Source organism: Sinocyclocheilus grahami, unplaced genomic scaffold (assembly GCF_001515645.1).
Source record: "Sinocyclocheilus grahami isolate Dianchi unplaced genomic scaffold, SAMN03320097.WGS_v1.1 scaffold122.1, whole genome shotgun sequence".
Taxonomy (NCBI): domain Eukaryota; kingdom Metazoa; phylum Chordata; class Actinopteri; order Cypriniformes; family Cyprinidae; genus Sinocyclocheilus; species Sinocyclocheilus grahami.
Genome location: NW_015505301.1, coordinates 1,776,382 through 1,793,464, shown reverse-complemented (window position 1 = coordinate 1,793,464; position 17,083 = coordinate 1,776,382). Strand labels below are relative to the sequence as shown.

At 38.4% G+C, this 17,083-nt stretch overlaps 2 protein-coding genes and 1 pseudogene across 2 annotated transcripts; 1 reads left to right on the top strand and 2 right to left on the bottom strand.

The window, feature by feature from the left end:
- Positions 1-617, top strand: part of LOC107589935 (double-stranded RNA-binding protein Staufen homolog 2-like) — a 138,273-nt pseudogene extending 137,656 nt beyond the window's left edge.
- A 5,135-nt stretch (positions 618-5,752) lies between these two features.
- On the bottom strand, positions 5,753-14,287 carry LOC107589970 (retinol dehydrogenase 10-A-like). Its single transcript, XM_016278563.1, has 6 exons — positions 13,586-14,287; positions 13,484-13,503; positions 9,991-10,215; positions 8,795-8,940; positions 7,194-7,325; positions 5,753-7,097 (listed from the first exon to the last, which is right to left on the bottom strand). The coding sequence occupies exons 1-6, from the start codon at positions 13,875-13,877 to the stop codon at positions 6,974-6,976; spliced, it is 939 nt and encodes a 312-aa protein (XP_016134049.1). The 5' UTR covers positions 13,878-14,287; the 3' UTR covers positions 5,753-6,973.
- A 998-nt stretch (positions 14,288-15,285) lies between these two features.
- Positions 15,286-16,108, bottom strand: LOC107589969 (retinol dehydrogenase 10-A-like). Its single transcript, XM_016278562.1, has 2 exons — positions 15,403-16,108; positions 15,286-15,320 (listed from the first exon to the last, which is right to left on the bottom strand). The coding sequence occupies exons 1-2, from the start codon at positions 15,692-15,694 to the stop codon at positions 15,286-15,288; spliced, it is 327 nt and encodes a 108-aa protein (XP_016134048.1). The 5' UTR covers positions 15,695-16,108.
- Positions 16,109-17,083: the final 975 nt, after the last annotated feature.

Here is a 17,083-nt window from a genome sequence, read left to right as displayed (position 1 = left end):
CCTGTATAGAGAGTATGTGTATATATATATATATATATATATATATATATATATATATATATATATATATATAGTTTGTATAATATTATTATATATATGTTATTATTACTTAATTTCTTTTAATGCAGTGGTGGATCATAATTAATCTTAATTTGAACCTGTTTGTCTTGCAGACAAGCGAAACGTCTGGCCGAGCGGACAGACAGCAAACCGACTAACTCAGGCACCACTGCTCAGGACTGCAAGGATTCAAAGGCTGTCGTCTAGGAGCTGAACCCACCCTTACGCCCCATCCCCCCGAAAGCCCCCACGACGCCGCTGCATCCTTCTACACGTGTCAACATGCAATATGGTGGATGTGTCCCATGATATGAAATGACAAAAAATGCATTCTTTGAGTCTATGTGAAGACAACACTATCTTAACACAACATTTATTTACTCTAGAGTTAACTAAAAAGAACAAGCAAGTGAACTTAAAAAATTATAAAAATGTAATGCATGGTAATGTTTGAAAATTAAGGGAAATTTCCCCATTTGATAGATGTTTGAATATTATTTTCACCTTGCCTCCAAGTGATATGGAATTAAACAGGCTTATGTCATGCCATTAGTATACAAAAAATATATATATATTGGGGAAAATAAAGTTGTGTATCTTATTTGGGGGGTTATTATTATTTTCTTTTTCTCTTTAGTCTATGAATAATAATGCTTGAGTATTTAAAGATTAACCAATGCCAGTGCTGTGAAGTCGTAGTTGTTGTCTTCATATATAGTCCCCCAGCTTACCGTGTATGCTGACATAAAGCATTCATCTATCTATATGGATGTATATGACTTGTAGAATATCATACGCAGAGGAAAAGAAAAACATATACTACGAGTGCAAACCAATGGATAAAACTGATGCTAGAGGTCAACAGCACAGGATCACCTACGATATAGCTGATCCATAGTGTCCAGTTGAACAAACAACCCTCTTGCCTTCTATAAGGTTCCTTGAAATAGAATTTCTTCTTGACAGAAACACCAAGAGGCCCTGAATAGCGATCTACAGGTATGCCTCTTTAGTCCTGTTTGATGATTGTTTTCTTCTCCCTTCAGTTTTGTCCAGCACATCTACACCTATGTTGTATTGACTCGATACATCAACTGAGTGCTTTTAAGGACTGCATTCTGGAGAAAAGAGAGGCTGTGATCAATAGAGACTTGCTATCTTTTCAAAACGATCGAGTCGTAGAACAATTATCTGAAGCTGGTAACTCACTGGAAGAGCGTTTTTTCTCTCCCTGAAGATATACAGTGTAATAACAGACATGTCAGTTACTTAAAATGCCGTAAAATCATATCAGTTCATGTTGAAACTATTGGTGTCTGTTGTCTTTCTTGTGTTTTTCCATGTTTTTAATTTTTCAAAATCCTACATTTCTAAATATTTCCAGGTTTAAACCTGTATGAGTTTGTTTCTTGTGTTGAACACAAAAGAAGATATTTTGAAGATGGTTGGTAACCAACCAGTTGACGGTAGCCATTGACTCCCATAGCATTTTTTCCCCCCACACTATGGAAGTCCATGGCTACTGTCAACTGTTTAGTTACCAACTTTATTCAAATATCTTTTGTGCTTAACAGAAGAAACACACTCATACATGTTAGGAACATGAGTAAATGATGACAGAATTTTCATTTTTAGGTGAACTCTCCCTTTAAGATCACGTTCTTTGTAGCCACACATCCATGTTTCCATATTTTCTTGCCAACACATGGGTGTGAATTAAAAACCACAGGCAATTTGCTCAAGCATATGGCATAGTGCTGTGTCATACCTAAAGGGACTTTAAGGCTCAGTAACACATGAACGATCATCCATGAGTCTTTTAGCCTTGCGACACAGCAGTCTAAAAATAGCTCAATACTATGAGTCCATTCAGTATCACCAAGGAAACAGTCATTCATTCATAGAGGAATGAATGATCACTGCCATACAAGATCAAGCTGACCAATTGAAAAAACAAGTCGGTTACTAAACGTGTGTTCACATTAAGCAAATTTTCACTGAAATCTGCAAGAATAAATCTTCGCCCACCTAATTTAGCAAATATAGAGCACTGGCACTCAGAAAATTAGCAAATGTATTTGCAATGCCCTAAAAACTCCCAGAACACCATAGCAAACGAACAGCAACATGCTAAAAAAACACTATAACGACAGTAATGTGTTAAAAACACTCAGTACATCTTAGCATAACAATAGTATTGTGCTAAAAACTCTTAGAACACCTTAGCAAATATATAGCAAGGTGCTAAAAATGTTCAGAACACCTTAACAAGTGTTGTTTAACAGTATCAGGTATATAGTATATTTATCAAGTGTACAGCAAAATGTAAAAAAAAACACTCTGATGACCTTAGCAAATGTTTAGCAACCCCTTAACACCTTAGCAATATGCTAAATTCGCAGTGTGCTAAATAAGAATTGCAACGTGCTAAAAACACTCAGAACATCTTAACAAAAGAATAGGCCAGCAATGTGCTAAAAACACTTAGAACACCTTAGCAAATGGATAGCAAGGTGCTAAAAACATCTTAGCAAGTATACTGCCACCCGCTAAACAGCACTTATCAAATGTGTAGCAGCATGCTAAAAATATTAAAGGGGTCATATGATGTTGCTAAAAAGAACATTATTTTGTGTATTTGGTGTAATGAAATGTGTTTATGTGGTTTAAAGTAAAAAAAAAAAAATTATTTTCCACATACTGTACATTATTGTTTCTCCTCTATGCCCTGCCTTTTTGAAACGCGTCGATTTTTACAAAGCTCATCGGTCTGAAAAAGCGAGGTGTGCTGTGATTGGCCAGCTATCCAGTGCGTTGTGATTGGCCGAATACCTGAAGCGTGAGATGGAAATGCAAATCTTCCCACATAGTGAGGTAGATATGTGGGGGCGTGTTCGAATGAGCCGTTTTAGGTAGGTGTGGCTGACTCTTAACTTTGGTGTTTGAGACTTTAGTCTTTGCAAATTTACAGATCTTCTTTATGCACCAAGAGCTTGTAACACTCCAAAGAGAACGGAAAAAATGAAATCGCATTATATGACCCCTTTAAGCATTCCCTGTTGAAAAAACCAGCATATGCTGGTTTTTTCAACAGGGCAATAACAATAATTTGATAAAAAACAATCAGAACACAGTAGCAAGTGTGTAGCAATACCTAGGTAACCACTCACAACATCCTAGCATTATAGTAATGAGTTTTGCACAAGCAAGCTGCGATTTCTTAAGAAAAGGAAAATATCTAGTTTCTTTTTGATTGCTGGTTTCTGTGCTGAATTTACTGAAAGAGTGTCCTATGGAGGGTAATGAAGAAACAGATAAATCTCACTGTTACTGTCAATTATAGGTAGCTGCAATTAGTGTGGAATTCAGATTGGGGAAGAAGGAACTCAATATGAAGGTTGATGGATTGACTTGTTGCCTGGCTTTGTAAATGACCTCTTTCTCCCATTTGTTAAATATATTCACATACCTATAAGCATTTAGCACGTTACTATTAGTTTTATGTGCCAGTATCCCTGATATGCCTTGCAACAAGATCATTTTTTACCTTAAATGAATAACGGGGGGTCATCCTTCAAGTGTGGAAAGCTACTAAAATCTTTGCCAATGACAATTTCTCTGTCCCGTTTGACTCGTTTAATGCTGTTAACTGGCCTTTTTTGCTATAGGGCAACGAAGTTCATTGATTTTTCCACCAGAATTAAGTGTTATCGACCTTTTAAAGCTAAATTAGGGCTTATGTTACTCTGCTGAGTGAAAGGGAAAAGAAATCTTGTATGGGCAAGGGAAGCATTTTATCTTGTGTTTTCAAAGCTATGAATTTCTGGCTCTGTGAAGCTTAATTATTTTCTTAGTGGGGAGTTGCTTCAGTTGACTGATCCTATCTCACCAATTACCATAGCTGCGGGAGTTTTGATGTGTCAATATTTCTTGGTCTCTGTATTACACTAATCTCTTAGTACGGACCATCAGTCAGGCCAATTAGCCTGACTCAAACACCTCCACTGCTAGCTACTGACGTCAGTTGCTTTGAGATCAGTGCTTTTCAGCACTTGAGAACCATTGGCTGCCCAAAGAGCTGTATGTCTGCAGTGCCTGTTGCTATGGGTTTGTGAATAACTGACCTCTATGATAAGGCGACAAGATTTCTAAAATGGAAACATTTCCTAGTTCAGTGGTCTAGATATAATTGAAATCTCACTTGTGTTATCTATCAATTAGACATTTATGTAGGCTATGTTTTTTTGTTTTTTAATTGTTGTGGGTATACTATTATACTTTGTTTGCCGGTCCCAAACTGGTTTTACTACAATTCATCAAAATAATATTATATATATAAAATGATAACTTCACAAAATCTCTTCTGCTCACCAAGGCTGCATGGTTTGATCAAAAATACAATAATATTGTGAAATATTATTACCATTTAAAATAACAGTTTTTCTATTTTAATTTATTTTAAAATGTAATGTGGAATTTTCAGCAGCCAATTACTCCAGATCCTTCAGAAATAAAATAATTTTAATTTTAAGACGTGATAATCAGCAAAGACGTGTTAAACTGATCGAAAACAGCGCAGTTAAATGCAAAAATACATTCTGCTTAAATGGACCCTCTGAAAAATACAAAAAAATTAGTAAACTGTGGTCTCATTTATAAAACGTGCATATGCACAGATGTAAACTCATAGTGTAGGCTATGTGTATGCTAAAATCCACGCCAATGTTCAATTCTTGCAGCTGGCCATTCTCACATAAAGGATTTAGATGTTGACTGGTGCTCTATTATATGTTAATGGCATTAATTAGGTGGCTCTCACAAAATGGAGATCTGAAACCATTCAGCTGCACACAATTTCAAGATAATTTGTGATTTATAAATTTCACTTCTGAAACCGAGGCGTATGCGCACGTTTTTGTGTGTGTAGTTCATTCTCTGAATCACACATACAGTATGCATTGTGAAATTATCGTAAGATTAAATGTAGGACAGTTTCTACTTAACATTTCATAAACGAGGCCCCATCGTGTTCAGAATGGCACGCCCTCTTATTCACTCAACATTTACTATGACATGGGTTTTCTGAAAAAATACTAGCCTACACCCACTCAACATGTAATGCGTCTGTATTTGGAAAATAACTCGTAAGCCATTCAGTTTTTTGACATTGCCAACCTTTCAAAATTGCATTTCAGTTCACCTCTTATGAAACACTCGCAAGCTGTTGTTGAACTGGAAGTATGATGAGGCATTGTGATTCACAAGCTTAGCAATTCCTCTGATACAGTTCCCCTTTAAGTAAACTCACTTCTCAATCAGTTTTACAAATAAAGATAAGCATTTTGACTTGAATGGAACAAACCAGGAGTCAAACCAATCTAGTGCTTACTAATACTCCCCCAAATTTCCACCCATATGCTGTGTGATGAACAATAAAGCTTCTGTCTGTGAGTGCAGTAGGTGTAGTTCCCCTCTGTGAGCTTTCACTTCCAGTATGTCAAGTCACTTGCTCCTGTGGAAGTTATTAAAGGGATGCACTCAGGAATTTAATTACTAGAAAAATTGGCTAATACTAAAACCTAAGCTTTCTGCACCAAGTTCTGTGCTCAGGAATTTCTGGCATTTGCTGTTGCGGAGAGTCATGCTTATGAAGAGACGCTGAGGTTATGACTAATACACAAAAACCAACAAATAATCTAAATCATTTTATTAATTTAAGTTAGGTAGAGACACTAAACATTGGAACCATGTTGTGTGCTCTTCTATAGAGCACTCTTTAGGAAAGTTACAAAAAGAGTATGTCATACTGTTAACAAATGGCAAAAATGAAGAGGTAGAGATTTTAGGCTCATCACAGTCGGTGAAGGACGCCTATTGGAATGTAGTTTAAACTCATGTGTGCTGTCTTTTTTTTTTTTTGCCTAAACATACATCTGTGAAAACATTTCAATGGTCCAGGTTTAAATACACAAAAGGAAAAACATTAAATGAACAAATGTGTACAACAAAAATGCATCATATTCATATTGTTATTGACTGAAACTGGTAATTGACATGTGAATTTGTATGAATGAAAATAAAAAATGCATGATGAATCCATTATAAAATAAAAGATAGGTCTGTAACCAAAATAAAAACTTATTTTCAGTTAATTCACAAATTCAAAGTAGGCCGAGTAAAACTAAATAGTGTTCAGTGACAGGAAAACCAGGCCATCCCTTCCAACTGACGAACTCTCATACATTTCCATATACCATAAGTTTGTAGATTATAGAGTAAAACCACACTCCCTTCCCACAGCAGCTGGAAACAGACCAGCGTTTTACCCACATGTACTTCTCATGACATCAACAAAGAGAAATGTGGGGGGAACAATGCAAAATTTCTTATAAAACATCACATGGTTCATAACTGGACACTTGATCTCCTGCCGCTGCCTTTAAATGGATCGGATTGGGGAACGGAGTGGCATGGTGTCACACTGAACGGTGTAGATAATGTTGGCAGTGTAGAGGAAAGTAAATACAGTGCATGTCTACACACAAAAAAAAAAAAAAAAAAAAGTGACAAGCATTTACTGTTCATACAGTAACATACTGTATAGTTTCACAAAGACACTAGATAATGCTGGTGACTACATTACGTAAATAGTTAATTACATGTATGATTTCAAAACTATTGACAGTATATAGATGGATGGTTTCATTAAACAAACCTTTAAAAAAGACACAAAACATAAATCAACAAATAAATCCTTAGTGTAGTACACAGCTTTCTTTGTTCCAGAGGAACAATATGGTAAACCTTTGCATCTGCCAAATGCAAGTGCACCAGTCTAAACGCAGTCTTTTCACTTCCTTCTGCCCTCTCAGTGGTCTTCTCCTCATCCCTTGTGAGTTAGAAACGGCGCCCTCTAGATCCCGTTCTTGGCCTCGTTGTTGTTCATCGCCTCTTTCCTCTGAGCCAGGAAGGGGTACATGCACTTATCCGCACCCAGGAACCGGTACATGCACACGATTGCTTCGAAGGGCAAAATGCTGTAAAACCCAAAACAAACGGGAGAACGTTACTTCCGCTTGCTCCGACCATCTGGAGGCATTTCAAAGTCCGGTTTTAGGACCATTCAAACACACCTTTTCATAAAGTTGACCATGTATACAATGCGAGGCGTGCAGATCATGGGCTGGTCTGTCAGGATGGCCCTCATGGCCTGTTTCACACAGAACTCTGGTCTCAATGGAGGGAGAAATGGCTCGATCTCTTTCCTGACCCGCCCAGGAAGGGAGAGGAGGAGAAAACATGATGATTAAGAGTCGTCTTTGTTTAATAAAGTCAGCCCAAAGTGCTTTGCCAGTCAGAGCAAGTCATTATTGAGTGGAAACAGATCCAACATGCACCTTCTATTCAAGTGGAAGCCCCTATTGTGCGCATGAAAACCCAAGCTGACAGTGACATGAGGCCACAAGCAAAGCTACCCTGACTGTTGTTAAGCAATGTCTACTCGAACTAGATACGCATTGTGTCGTTCGCTCTTTTAGTGGCCATCTGAAACCTAATCGTGACATTTGGACGGCTCTTTTCTTACCTTATTCTGCATCCTCTGAACATGCCCGTGTCCACCAGGTAAGGACACACCAGCGTCATCTTGATACCGTCCTTCTCCGAAGCCTTGATTTCGTGGCTCAGGGACTCGTGGAAGCCGATGGCACCGAACTTGCTAGCACAATAATCCTGAAACCGAGAGGAAACGGAGTTTAGTCAAGCTTCCAGAGGCGGTTTTCCTCTAATAGTGCGGGAGCGCTGGGATCTACGGTTTCATTAGCATTCTTCTTTCGTGTATGGAGTATAGGTAGAGCCGAGCGGGAGGGTTTTGATGTAGTTCGCGGTGGATGGGATCTTCAGAATGGAGTGGGCAAACAGATGTGTAGATAAACACTCTGGAATAAAAGGGGCTCACAGAGGCTTGAGTCACTCCAATAATGCAAACCATAAAAAGTCACATTCAAGGAAACATAATAGGTCAAACAGCAGTGTGACAGGGCTTTTGGGACCCTTTGAAGTGAGAGTAAAGATGAGGGCTTGTAAAATAGAAGTGCACGTACAGCTAACAAAACAAAAAAGGTAACGTTTCCCCAAAAGACTGCTGGGAAAATGACACCAGTTTGGACAGCAGTGAAAGAAGAGGATTGTACATGTACTAGAGATCCCTCAAACACACAGGCTGGTTTAATGGACTAAAATAACTCTTTAGGTGCAGGAAACTGTTAAAGCAGTCTGTTTTTTTCTAGTGCCATCAAACGATTAAATCGCATCCAAAATAAAGGTTTGTTTACATACACCTATAAAAAGACACACATATAGCATATATTTTGAAAATAATATTTACATGTATATTTATATATGATATAATTTATATGAAAATATTTACATGTTATTTAAATATATACGTAACATTTTTCTAAAATATATACATGCATGTGTGCGCATTTATATATACACAGTACACATTATGTATACAACATTTTTTTTTTTTTTTTGGATGCGATTAAATTGCGATTAATTGTTTGACCGCACCCATATTAACCCCAGTGAATCATGGGGAATTTGCCTCTGCAGCAGGTAGGCCCAGTGAAACCATTGAGCGTCTTTTGGCATTAACGTGCTCCTTAATTGCGTCTCTTTTAGTGGCCATCTGAAACCTAATCATGACATTTGGACAGCTCCTTTCTTTTACCTTATTCTGCATCCTCTGAACATGCCCGTGTCCACCAGGTAAGGACACACCAGCGTCATCTTGATACCGTCCTTCTCCGAAGCCTTGATTTCGTGGCTCAGGGACTCGTGGAAGCCGATGGCACCGAACTTGCTAGCACAATAATCCTGAAACCGAGAGGAAACGGAGTTTAGTCAAGCTTCCAGAGGCGGTTTTCCTCTAATAGTGCGGGAGCGCTGGGATCTACGGTTTCATTAGCATTCTTCTTTCGTGTATGGAGTATAGGTAGAGCCGAGCGGGAGGGTTTTGATGTAGTTCGCGGTGGATGGGATCTTCAGAATGGAGTGGGCAAACAGATGTGTAGATAAACACTCTGGAATAAAGGAGCTCATTCACTCCAATAATGCAAACCACAAAAAGTTACATTCAAGCAAACATAATAGGTCAGACAGTGTGACAGGGCTTCTGAGACCCTTTGAAGAGAGAGTAAAGATGAGGGCTTGTAAAATAGAAGTGCACGTACAGCTAACAAAACAAAAAAGGTAACGTTTCCCCAAAAGACTGCTGGGAAAATGACACCAGTTTGGACAGCAGTGAAAGAAGAGGATTGTACATGTACTAGAGATCCCTCAAACACACAGGCTGGTTTAATGGACTAAAATAACTCTTTAGGTGCAGGAAACTGTTAAAGCAGTCTGTTTTTTTCTAGTGCCATCAAACGATTAAATCGCATCCAAAATAAAGGTTTGTTTACATACACCTATAAAAAGACACACATATAGCATATATTTTGAAAATAATATTTACATGTATATTTATATATGATATAATTTATATGAAAATATTTACATGTCATTTATGTTAATTAAATATATACGTAACATTTTTCTAAAATATATACATGCATGTGTGCGCATTTATATATACACAGTACACATTATGTATACAACATTTTTTTTTTTTTTTTGGATGCGATTAAATTGCGATTAATTGTTTGACCGCACCCATATTAACCCCAGTGAATCATGGGGAATTTGCCTCTGCAGCAGGTAGGCCCAGTGAAACCATTGAGCGTCTTTTGGCATTAACGTGCTCCTTAATTGCGTGCTGTGCGCAACACTGAATTTCCATGCCATGGCGAGTCAACGTGCCGAGACTCTCCAAACACACTCTTTTTCAGTCTGCCAATAGATTTGTGATGGATGCAATGTACTGACCTCCACACCAGCTGTGCTGAAAAGGCCCAGTGAACTGGCAACTGTCACAATGTGGCCATGGTTCATCTCTAGCATCTTGGGAAGAAATGCCTTGGTGGTCTGGAAGAGGAAGAGGAAGAGAAAGAGAGAGAGAAGGGGGGGGGGGAAACAAAGACAGTTATTTTGCTGATGCTGTCCGTCTCTGCCAAAGCCCTTTGATCTGTTTTTTATTTCCCTCCTCCCCGACTAATAATTCACGGAGACTAAACACTCATCTCCCTCATCCTGCTGGGGGAGTTTAGAAACACAATTCCATTACAGTCTTAAAGGCCATTTACAGGGATCTTGCGTTCCACTTGCACTTAGGAGATTAATTTACGTACAGCTCAATTTGTTTTGGTAGATCGAAAAATTCTCATTTCAGACATGGAGGTTTAACTTGGATGAAAAGCAGACTACTTGAATGGATGAAGTATCGCTCCAGACCGTCAAGTGGTTTGGTATTGGTCTGAAATGGCTTATTAAAATGGTGAAAAGACCACTTGAAAATTCACAACAAGTGGTTTGTCTGTGGTTTCCTCTTTTCCCACAACGAGTTAGTCCCAAGAGTGGCATCTCAGTATCAAGCGCACAAAGCTCGAGCGGCGTACTCACTCACCACGGTCACTACAATACGGCTCAAGACCACAACAACACCGCTGTAGGTCAACAAAGACGGGAAACAAACACCACCTATTTAGCCTGGATCAAGCATTAGCATTGGAACGATTAAAGGAATAGTTCATGTGAAAAATCATCATTTATGAGTCAAGGAGTTGAATTTGTAAACCAGATCAGAATTAATCTTTTAGGTAAACCATACTGAAAACAACAATTAACTGAAGTTTAAAATGACACAAGTTAAAAGGAAATTACATTTTGATTTTGGGGTGAACTACACCTTTAAGCTAGGTTTAAAATGTAGAAAATTAACAAAACAACTTGACTTGTAGTTATCTGGTACTAACTAAACTGCTGGGCTAGATTGGTTAACTTTTTTCAGCTGCTCTGACATCCTGTCTGGCTATTATTGACGGTTTTTCATGCAATGAATCAGTGTCATCGTCCACTTTTGCCTGATCCTGGCTGGACAAAAGACAGAGTGAATAAAAAAAAATAAATAATAAATAAAAAAAAAAAACCACATGCCTCATCTTCCATTCTCTTCAGACCCAGGGGAAGTGAGGGGGTGGACACAATAATGATGAAAAACATGACCGGCGTCATCCATTTACGGCTTTCTTAGAGAAGACTTGCTGTACAAGCCCCACAGAACTGCCTGTGGCTTTATAGTCAATCCTCAATGGAACACGAAACATGCTATGAAAAAGAAAAAAAAAAAAACCTTGTGAGCCAAAAACAACAGAGCCCCTTCCAGAGGCCTTCAATGATATCACCATTTATAAACAAGCCCAACAGTAATGGACCTTGGCCACGCTTGAGAATGGTACCATCTTGCACGGTTTTGTGCGCGGTTCGCACCTCTGCCAGCCGTCCTAACATGTCAGCTTGACATGTTGTTGAAATATGGCACTGGAAGCTCTCAAATTCACTTCCATTGACTTCACTTCATTGAGGCAGGCCAGTCGTGCGATTGAGCGCTGCGGTCCACATGCTACACATTTAATTCCTGACGTTAACAGTAAACTGTATTTTTCCAGCGCATTAAGTGTAAAATTGCTCTTAATATTCATCTCATTGTGTTGGGGGGGTTCCTTCAAGGGAGCAGACTTGGACCAGTTTGAAGCTGTACTCGTGCCTTGCATGCCAAACTGATGGCAAGTATGCGTGCAAATGAAGCATTAGGATAGATTGGGCCTGTGGTGCACATAATGCTAACATCTTCCAAACACTGCAATCTACAGTATTAAAATTTGATTTGAAAAGTTTGGATTATGTGCTGCTTCCAATGAGACAGAAAGTCACGAATCATGCAATCAAAAGTCTACTCTTGCGTCAAGTGGTGAAATACTTACTCTAGCTTTTGCAATTTATTCTACCACTAGCATGGGAAAGAAATGGACCGGAATGCCATATTAGCACATTATGGAGAGATTAAAGACCATGAAATGACTTTAATAAGTTTTCTTGCCTATATTGTCACGTATGCAATTAAAATAGTTTGGCCAGGACATATTAAGCATGTTGTACACAATCAGTATTAAAAATATCAAATACACGTTAAAAAAATTAAAAGGCCACAAAACTTAGATTTTTTTACTTTTGAAAATTGCAATAAATTAAAAATACATAACATCTAAACTTTTAAAGTGTGCCCAACCAAGCTCGAAAAACACACACACACAAAAAAAAAAAAAGTCAATTAAGATGAAAAATAAATACAAATAGGTAAATAAATGACCACCAGGGCCATCATCTGAGAGAGACTGGAGTTCCGAGTCCTATAATAGCCCACTTATTGGGTCTGGGGGAGGGAGGACCCCCCACCCATAAAAATGTTTGTCCCAGGCCCTTTAATTTAAGTGACCTTGTAAATGCATATTTTAAATAATTTCTGTACAAAACAAGCCAACACAGTTAGGCTAAATTGTAAATGGGAAGACAAAAGATGTCTACTTCAGCAGAACATCCAGACTGAGCCGTAAATATTAATTCTGGCTGCCAAAAAACAAAGGAATGAAAGCAAATGGACAACAGACTAAGAAAGGGCAAGACAGATGAGACTGGAGTGATTACATGAGGAATATGCAACGCTTATTGGTGTGTTTTAGGGGGGGGGGGGCCCCATCTCAAACGACAGACACATTTGTTTGCACTCACCAGACGGATTTAACGACTGAGCTTCTAAGTGCTTGATGTAATTGATTTTGAAAGAATAAACTGAGTATAGAAGTCAAAATTTAAAACTTCACTCTGGCTTATTATGAACATGCATGGAGCAAAAGTGCAAATACCAGAGAAGAGAAAGGAGTATGTGCTGAACAGATGGGCTCATGGACGGTGGCATCATGTGATATAGCACAATCACTAAAAGAGGGCATTTCACTGCGTTTTCCCACTTAAAAAGAGCTCTATACTTTCTTTATGATGCATGCATATTGACTTGTTCACAGGTGAACAAACTTAATTATAAGGGTGTTTGTTTGCATAATTACACAACTTTTACAGCATTCATTCTCAAGTGAGAAACATGTAGCATTTTAAAATAACTTAAAAAAAAAATTAAATAAACTTGACCACCTGGAGTGCAGCAACTTAAATGGCAATAATAATAATAATAATGGTTATAATATCTTTTATACACACACATATATAAAATTTCATTTTTTTTTAAATCGGCGTAGAATATGTTCTCACATGTGTTGTTTGATGTTTTGGTCATGTGTTATTTAGTTTAAATCAATTTTGCATACTAGTTATTGGGCATTTAAACAAATAAATTGTATGAGTCATATCTTCTTTATACGTCAAACGTTCAAGGACTACACACAAAACAAGATTATTTAATACCTACAAAAGACAAAGCTACCTGGACTAAACACAATAGACCAATTCATTTTAAATATGATAAACATGGAAGTTCAGGTAAATAGAAATATGAAATCATCCCATTTACCCTCTTTAGCCATCGAGTTGTCATCTTGCTCTCTGTAGATCTGTCGCACCATCTCCGCAGTTTCCTCATTGCTGTGGCTGTTGATGTCCCACAGCACCAGTGTAGCCCGGCGCCGGGCGAACTCTTTGGCGAAGAGCCGCCCGAGTCCGCCGCCCGCCCCGGTGATCACGCACACCTGTCCCGCTACGCTCTTCTCCTTCGGCCGTATGAGCCACTTGAGTCCGGCCATCACGATGGCCCAGAGAACTTTGAGCATGACCACGAAAAACTCCACGACAATGTTCATCATCATGTTTAATGCCGCGCTGTGACTTTGTATTAAATAAAGATGAACGTCTCACAATGTCCAGTTACACCTAAATGATTAATCAACCTGAGTTTTGCTGTTGTGCTGCTACCATTAGCATATAATTTATTCTTTAACTATGCGCGTAATTATGGGGTGAACATCCAATTAACCCCAACTGTCATACAACTACTAATATACATATATAAAAGCCTATACACAAATCAACAATATAACGCATCAAACTTTCAGAATACGAGCATCACAAATAAAAGCACTAATTTAACGCTACAACACAGACGAGTCTCCCCGCCAGCGACCTATAGTATCCCGGCACGAATGCGCGCAATAGCTGCCAGTGCGCCACTGCTCTGTGAGCGAGATAGAGACAGACTCCTGAGTCCTGACTGATCTGCTGCTCGCTCTCTATTTAAACCGGCCCCTCTCCACAGGACCCGACCGAGTGATTGGCCCAGATGCCTGATTGAAATTTACATCTACTTAGCTCAGCTGTGGACGTTTGGGACGTGTTATAACACTGTCTGACTAATAAGTAGTTGTGGTTGTATTTTTAATGCTTAGGCGGATGTTTCAATGAATATGCTATATCAGTGCATATAATTGGATGTTATATGATTTGTGCTTTGCTTGGAGAAAGTAGTTCAATGCGTTGTTTTAGGAGCCCACAGAATGTTAGATAGAGATTTCTCAGTGGTAAACACTGAAAAGGAGAAATACAATACAAAGCTGTTTCTACAAAAAGGGAAAATGTTTAATAGGCTGTTGAAAAGCAATACAAATGTTTATGTTTAGCTACATAATAAAAGCCAGACATAAAAAAATAGATTATGTAAAAATAGCAATAAGTACAAGAAAAGTGCATCTGAAAATGAAACATGTTAAACCTCTTAATTAGTTTATTCTGAAAAATGCACTATAAAGCCAGTTTGCACATTGCATTTTGTAATAGGGATATCAAGATTTATATGGAAACCACACTCTAAAAAATGCTGGGTTAAAAAGGGACAAACCCAGCTATTGGGTTGTTTTGACCCAGTGGTTAGGTTGTTTTGACCCAGGGTCAAAACAACCCAATAGGAGAAACATGTAGCATTTTAAAATAACTTAAAAAAAAAATTAAATAAACTTGACCACCTGGAGTGCAGCAACTTAAATGGCAATAATAATAATAATAATGGTTATAATATCTTTTATACACACACATATATAAAATTTCATTTTTTTTTAAATCGGCGTAGAATATGTTCTCACATGTGTTGTTTGATGTTTTGGTCATGTGTTATTTAGTTTAAATCAATTTTGCATACTAGTTATTGGGCATTTAAACAAATAAATTGTATGAGTCATATCTTCTTTATACGTCAAACGTTCAAGGACTACACACAAAACAAGATTATTTAATACCTACAAAAGACAAAGCTACCTGGACTAAACACAATAGACCAATTCATTTTAAATATGATAAACATGGAAGTTCAGGTAAATAGAAATATGAAATCATCCCATTTACCCTCTTTAGCCATCGAGTTGTCATCTTGCTCTCTGTAGATCTGTCGCACCATCTCCGCAGTTTCCTCATTGCTGTGGCTGTTGATGTCCCACAGCACCAGTGTAGCCCGGCGCCGGGCGAACTCTTTGGCGAAGAGCCGCCCGAGTCCGCCGCCCGCCCCGGTGATCACGCACACCTGTCCCGCTACGCTCTTCTCCTTCGGCCGTATGAGCCACTTGAGTCCGGCCATCACGATGGCCCAGAGAACTTTGAGCATGACCACGAAAAACTCCACGACAATGTTCATCATCATGTTTAATGCCGCGCTGTGACTTTGTATTAAATAAAGATGAACGTCTCACAATGTCCAGTTACACCTAAATGACTAATCAACCTGAGTTTTGCTGTTGTGCTGCTACCATTAGCATATAATTTATTCTTTAACTATGCGCGTAATTATGGGGTGAACATCCAATTAACCCCAACTGTCATACAACTACTAATATACATATATAAAAGCCTATACACAAATCAACAATATAACGCATCAAACTTTCAGAATACGAGCATCACAAATAAAAGCACTAATTTAACGCTACAACACAGACGAGTCTCCCCGCCAGCGACCTATAGTATCCCGGCACGAATGCGCGCAATAGCTGCCAGTGCGCCACTGCTCTGTGAGCGAGATAGAGACAGACTCCTGAGTCCTGACTGATCTGCTGCTCGCTCTCTATTTAAACCGGCCCCTCTCCACAGGACCCGACCGAGTGATTGGCCCAGATGCCTGATTGAAATTTACATCTACTTAGCTCAGCTGTGGACGTTTGGGACGTGTTATAACACTGTCTGACTAATAAGTAGTTGTGGTTGTATTTTTAATGCTTAGGCGGATGTTTCAATGAATATGCTATATCAGTGCATATAATTGGATGTTATATGATTTGTGCTTTGCTTGGAGAAAGTAGTTCAATGCGTTGTTTTAGGAGCCCACAGAATGTTAGATAGAGATTTCTCAGTGGTAAACACTGAAAAGGAGAAATACAATACAAAGCTGTTTCTACAAAAAGGGAAAATGTTTAATAGGCTGTTGAAAAGCAATACAAATGTTTATGTTTAGCTACATAATAAAAGCCAGACATAAAAAAATAGATTATGTAAAAATAGCAATAAGTACAAGAAAAGTGCATCTGAAAATGAAACATGTTAAACCTCTTAATTAGTTTATTCTGAAAAATGCACTATAAAGCCAGTTTGCACATTGCATTTTGTAATAGGGATATCAAGATTTATATGGAAACCACACTCTAAAAAATGCTGGGTTAAAAAGGGACAAACCCAGCTATTGGGTTGTTTTGACCCAGTGGTTAGGTTGTTTTGACCCAGGGTCAAAACAACCCAATAGCTGGGTTTGTCCATTTTTAACCCAGCACTGGGTTATATTTAACCCAGCATTTTTTAGAGTGCAACCGAAGTATAAACAAACTGAATCCTAAAACCATAAAACTGTGAAGGTTTTGCTTGTTTGTTCCCATGCACTACAAATGAAGTCTGAGAAAGAAAACAATTATTTGCCAGAACTGTTACGAGATGGCAAAGGAGAAAAGAGTCAAAGCTCTTTAAGAATGGATCTGAGCTTTCTACACTCTAAAAAATGCTGGGTTAAATACAACCCAGTGCTGGGTAAAATAGGGACAAACCC

What these genes read in the sequence shown, in the direction of transcription:
- LOC107589970 (XM_016278563.1), bottom strand. Translation starts at nt 13,877, where the DNA reads ATGATGATGAACATTGTCGTGGAGTTTTTCGTGGTCATGCTCAAAGTT. An exon ending in TCAGCACAGCTGGTGTGGAG is followed by an intron (nt 8,941 to 9,990) that starts GTCAGTACATTG and finishes TCTCGGTTTCAG; the next exon opens with GATTATTGTGCTAGCAAGTT. An exon ending in TTCAGAGGATGCAGAATAAG is followed by an intron (nt 7,326 to 8,794) that starts GTAAAAGAAAGG and finishes TGGGCGGGTCAG; the next exon opens with GAAAGAGATCGAGCCATTTC.
- LOC107589969 (XM_016278562.1), bottom strand. Translation starts at nt 15,694, where the DNA reads ATGATGATGAACATTGTCGTGGAGTTTTTCGTGGTCATGCTCAAAGTT. An exon ending in CAACTCGATGGCTAAAGAGG is followed by an intron (nt 15,321 to 15,402) that starts GTAAATGGGATG and finishes TATTGTGTTTAG; the next exon opens with TCCAGGTAGCTTTGTCTTTT.